Source organism: Corvus brachyrhynchos, unplaced genomic scaffold (assembly GCF_000691975.1).
Source record: "Corvus brachyrhynchos isolate BGI_N302 unplaced genomic scaffold, ASM69197v1 scaffold334, whole genome shotgun sequence".
Lineage (NCBI taxonomy): Eukaryota > Metazoa > Chordata > Aves > Passeriformes > Corvidae > Corvus > Corvus brachyrhynchos.
The window spans coordinates 1,942,221-1,946,871 of record NW_008238316.1 but is presented as its reverse complement, the minus strand read 5'-3'; the positions used below and the strand labels follow the sequence as shown (position 1 = coordinate 1,946,871).

Sequence of the window (4,651 nt, the reverse complement as noted above, 5' to 3'; positions counted from 1 at the left end):
TGAAAATTAAACAAACAGATTTTTATTTTCCTTTAACTGTTAAAAATATGTCTTAACGGGAGGAGAGGAGAGGAGAGGAGAGGAGAGGAGAGAGGAGAGGAGTCGAGTCCCCTTGGTGGGAGGTGCTGCAGGATGTGGGCCCTTGGGAAGCCACCAGTGAAGGACAGGACCCCTAAACGGAGCTGGCCCAGGAGGGGCTGATGCCCCCTGGGAGTCATGGGGGGCCAAGGGCTCTGTTTCTGGCTTTGGGGGCTCTTTGGGGCAGGAGCAGCTGGGGACAGTGACTCAGCCACCATCACGGCCTGGTGGCAGCTGCCATGTGTCACCTTCTGAGTGACATCGGGGTTTGGCCTCTGCAGCATTTCCCAGCGCTGGGCTCCTGTGAGGTGGAGGGTGGTAGAAGATAGCAAGGTCATCATTCCCATCAGAGGATGGGAAGGAATTGTTCCCTGGCAGGGTGGGCAGGCCCTGGCACAGGGTGCCCAGAGCAGCTGGGGCTGCCCCTGGATCCCTGGCAGTGCCCAAGGCCAGGCTGGACATTGGGGCTTGGAGCAGCCTGGGACAGTGGGAGGTGTCCCTGCCCATGGCAGGGGTGGCACTGGATGGGCTTTGAGGTCCCTTGCAACCCTTGCAGCTGGAATTCTGTGACATTTAGAAGGTCCCACTGTGCAGGACAAGTGCCAACTCACCTGTCCCAGCTTACCTGTCCAGAGCTCTCCCAGCTTAAAACCAATCCTTGCCCGAGTTAAATTAAATTTAAAAGAAAAAAAGCAAAATGAATCAACCTGTGCTGTGAGTGATAGAAAGTTCCAGCCCCCAAGAAACCCTCGGTGCTGGTGTTTGCCTCCCTCATGGGAATATTCCGGAGGATAAATCAGCAAAAAGGTCACTGTAGTTCCCTGGTCCTGGAACGACCCTCGGTGCTTAATTAGGAGAAAATTCCCATGAGGAATCCTCCTTTCTGCCTTGCTTCACTTCAAGAGAAGCAGAGCCCAGGGCTGACATTCCCTCTGATGCCCTGCCCTGACGCTCCCCTGCCCTTTCCCCCAGGTCGATTTTGGCTTTGCAAAGAAAATAGGATTTGGAAAGAAAACATGGACTTTCTGTGGCACCCCGGAGTACGTCGCCCCCGAGATCATCCTGAACAAAGGTCACGACATTTCGGCAGACTACTGGTCCCTGGGAATCCTGATGTACGAGCTCCTGACTGGCAGGTATGGCCATCGAAACTCATCCCAACCTTTCTGCCCTTGTCACCTCGATCAGGCCAGGCCAGGGCCAGGGCTGGGCCAGGGAATGCCACGGTGCCTTTTCCACTCAAATCATCTCTTTTTGGCCCTGAATGGGCTGGAAATGATGGGAAAAGGGAAGGGTTTGGCCCTGAATGGTCTGGAGATGATGGGAAAAGGGGAAGGGTTTGGCCCTGAATGGTCTGGAGATGATGGGAAAAGGGGAAGGGTTTGGCCCTGAATGGTCTGGAGATGATGGGAAAAGGGAAGGGTTTGGCCCTGAATGGTCCAGAAAGGATGGGAAAAAGGAAGGGTTTGGCCCTGAATGGTCCAGAAAGGATGGGAAAAAGGAAGGGTTTGGCCCTGAATGGTCCAGAAAGGATGGGAAAAAGGAAGGGTTTGGCCCTGAATGGGCCAGAAAGGATGGGAAAAAGGGAAGGGTTTGGCCCTGAATGGTCTGGAGATGATGGGAAAAGGGACTCAGCTGGGGAGGTTCCCCACTGCTGGAAAGGAGGAGGTGGATTCGGCTCCATCCATCCCTTCCCGTATTTAATTTGGGATATCACTGCTGCTCTTGGCAGTGGTGGCTTCCTGGAGCTTCCTCACCTCATCCCCCATAGCTCACCCCCAGGAGCTGGGGAAGGATCCCCCTCCTCCAGCTGCCCATCCTTCGGGGCTGGACACAACCCCCCCCATCCATGGAAAGCCAATGCATCCCCCTGGAATCAGGTGCCATCACACAGAGATAAGCCAGGGACTGCTGCTCAGAGCCTCCTGCCTCGGGCTCTTGGGATGTGGCTGCCATGGGAAGAAGAGATTTAGCATGGAAAACTTCTTCTTGGTGCTTCCCTGAGGCCAACATCCCTGAATTCCAGAGCTCCTTGACAAACGGTTAGGATTGTGGGAAGCAAAGCATTCCTGGTTGACATCTACCTTTGCTCATCTGGATTTATTCTATCAGACTTCAGTGCTGTTTTTTAAGACAGATTTTGATTAAAGATGAGTTTTTAATCTTTTTTTCCTTCCCTGTGCCTTCTGAAGTCCCCCTTTCTCTGGCCCAGACCCCATGAAGACCTATAACATCATATTAAGGGGGATAGACATGATCGAATTTCCAAAGAAGATTGCCAAAAATGCTGCTAATTTAATTAAAAAACTATGCAGGTAAGTGGATGAAAGAAAAAAACCAAAAAAGCCTTGGTGTTGTCTGCAAAGAAATGGGCTGGTCAGAGGGATTTAGGATTTGTTATTCCTTTTACAGGGACAATCCATCAGAAAGATTAGGGAACTTGAAAAATGGAGTGAAAGATATCCAAAAGCACAAGTAAGTGTCTCCTGCAGCAGCCAGCAGCTCCAACCCCCAGAAAGGGGCATTTCAAACACCTCGATTTTCTCCTAAAATCTCCTTTCTGTCCATAATGTAAATTCATCCTCCCTTTTGTTCCCATGGGAGGCCTTAAATGATGTCTTAGGAGTTTTTTGGGATAAGAACAGGTGAGAGACCCATTCCAGGAACAATTTATCTTATCCATCCATGCTGGATTTTCTCTTCTTCCATCCCCACAGCAAGCAGGAATGGATTGGATGGATACTTTTGGGGGGAGGCTCAGGGCTCGTCCACCCACCTTGGGCAAACCTGAGGAAAACCACAAATGGGACATCCATGAGCATGAAGTGGGGAACGAACCAAATTCCATAGGAAAAAGGGCATTTTGGGTTTCCTGTGGGAGGGATCCACCCTTTGGAAGGGAAGGAGCAGCTTCCAGGGAACCTGCAGCAAGGAATGGTTCCCATCTGAGTGTTGGCCATTTCCACTTGTGTGGCATCACCACTGGGTTGCTGCACACTCTTCCTCCCTCGTCCCAAAAAAAAAGATGACAGGAAAAATTCCAAAGGGATTTTTAGGCAAGGTCTGTGGGAGATGAAGCCTGTTGTTTAAGCCATTTTCTTTTCTTTTTGTGCTACACCTGTCTAACTTCGGATTCTTCCCTCCCTTCAGATGGTTTGAAGGCTTTAACTGGGAAGGGTTACGGAAAGGGACACTGACACCTCCCATAATCCCAAGTGTAAGTTTTCCTATTGTTGTTTCCTCCTCTCTGGCCAGTTCCTCGGGGATGCCTTGAGCTTTGGGCAGTGGTGCATGGGGTGAAGGGAATAATGTGCTTAGTTTCTTCTGGAGATGCTTGAAGAAGGCACTTCAGGCCCATTCCCAGCTGAGCTTGGAAGGCACTTTGGGGAGGGCACAGCCGTGGAGAAATCCCCTTTGCAGCAGGAGATAGAGGCAGGATCACTCATTCCAACACATTTTCCTCTCTCTCACCTGCTCTGCTTGTTTCTGCATCTCCTTTTCCCATCTCAGTGCAGAGCTGCCCCTTCCACCCCTTCTCTCTGCTGCATCCTCTTCCCTTCTCCTTTATTCTCATTTCCTTGGAAAGGCAAGTGGGATTTGGATGCCATCTCCCTTTTAATTCACGTTACCCTTCCCTTCTGTGCTGTCTTTTGTGCCTGTGCCCCTTTCCCCGCATCCATGTCCTACATGAAAAGCGCTGTTGATGTTTAACCGGGAGCGGGCGCGGAGGGACAGCTCCGCTCATTTTCCTTTGGAGCAAAGCCCTTCCTTTGATGTCTTTGTGAGCTCTCTGCCCTCAAAGCCCGGCTGCAAAGGGAAACCAAACAGGATTAACTGACAGAAATTACCTCGCCCCCTTCTGTCCTGCAGCCTCTCCTCCTTGTTCCAGCTTAATCCCTCGGGATCACCGGGAGAATGCCATTAATGGGGCTTTAATTGCACCCCATTGCTCCGGCCTGCAGTTCCTGCAGCAGGGGCAGGCACAGCTCCAGGGCTGAATCCGCCATCCCAAAGAGTGCTTAGGGGAGGAGAAAGCTTTTCCCACCCCCCTTTCACCCTGTGGGATGCAGGAGCCCCTGGAGTCAGTGGGAGAAAGCAGGACTTGGCGAATACCTCCCTAAACAGCTCAGAAATGTTTTAGAGATCAAAGCTGGGTTTGGCTGGGCTTTTTGTCTGTTAAGCTCAATCAACAATTCTGGGATGGTTTGGCTTGGAAGGGACCTTCAAGATCATCCAGTTCCACCACCTTCCATGGGCAGGGACACCTTCCACTATCCCAGACTGCTCCAAGCCCCAGTGTCCAACCTGGCCTTGGCCTCTTTTTAATGCCTATCAATTCATCAGCAGGACCACATTTCGAGTCAGGCAGTGAAGTCAAGTTTGCTCCTTCACATCCTGCTGCAATTCCTGCTTTAGAAATGCAGGATGTCCGAGTAGCCTGAAGAACTCCAGGATGTTTTCCCAACTGGTTTTGGTGGATTTTCAGTTTAGTAGGAGCATTTCCAACACTGCTCTTACCCCACATAGCAAGGCTGACCGGAGTAGATGGGAGCATCCTGCCCTCTTCTGAGGA

The 4,651-nt window shown here is 51.2% G+C and overlaps 1 protein-coding gene across 1 annotated transcript in view; it reads left to right on the top strand.

Moving 5' to 3' along the window:
- Positions 1-4,651, top strand: part of PRKG1 (protein kinase, cGMP-dependent, type I) — a 315,753-nt gene that overhangs the window by 305,370 nt on the left and 5,732 nt on the right. Inside the window, exons 13-16 of the mRNA XM_008633292.2 lie at positions 1,051-1,214; positions 2,271-2,393; positions 2,491-2,553; positions 3,229-3,295. Coding sequence (XP_008631514.2) covers positions 1,051-1,214; positions 2,271-2,393; positions 2,491-2,553; positions 3,229-3,295 — 417 coding nt within the window. The remainder of the gene's footprint in view (positions 1-1,050; positions 1,215-2,270; positions 2,394-2,490; positions 2,554-3,228; positions 3,296-4,651) is intronic.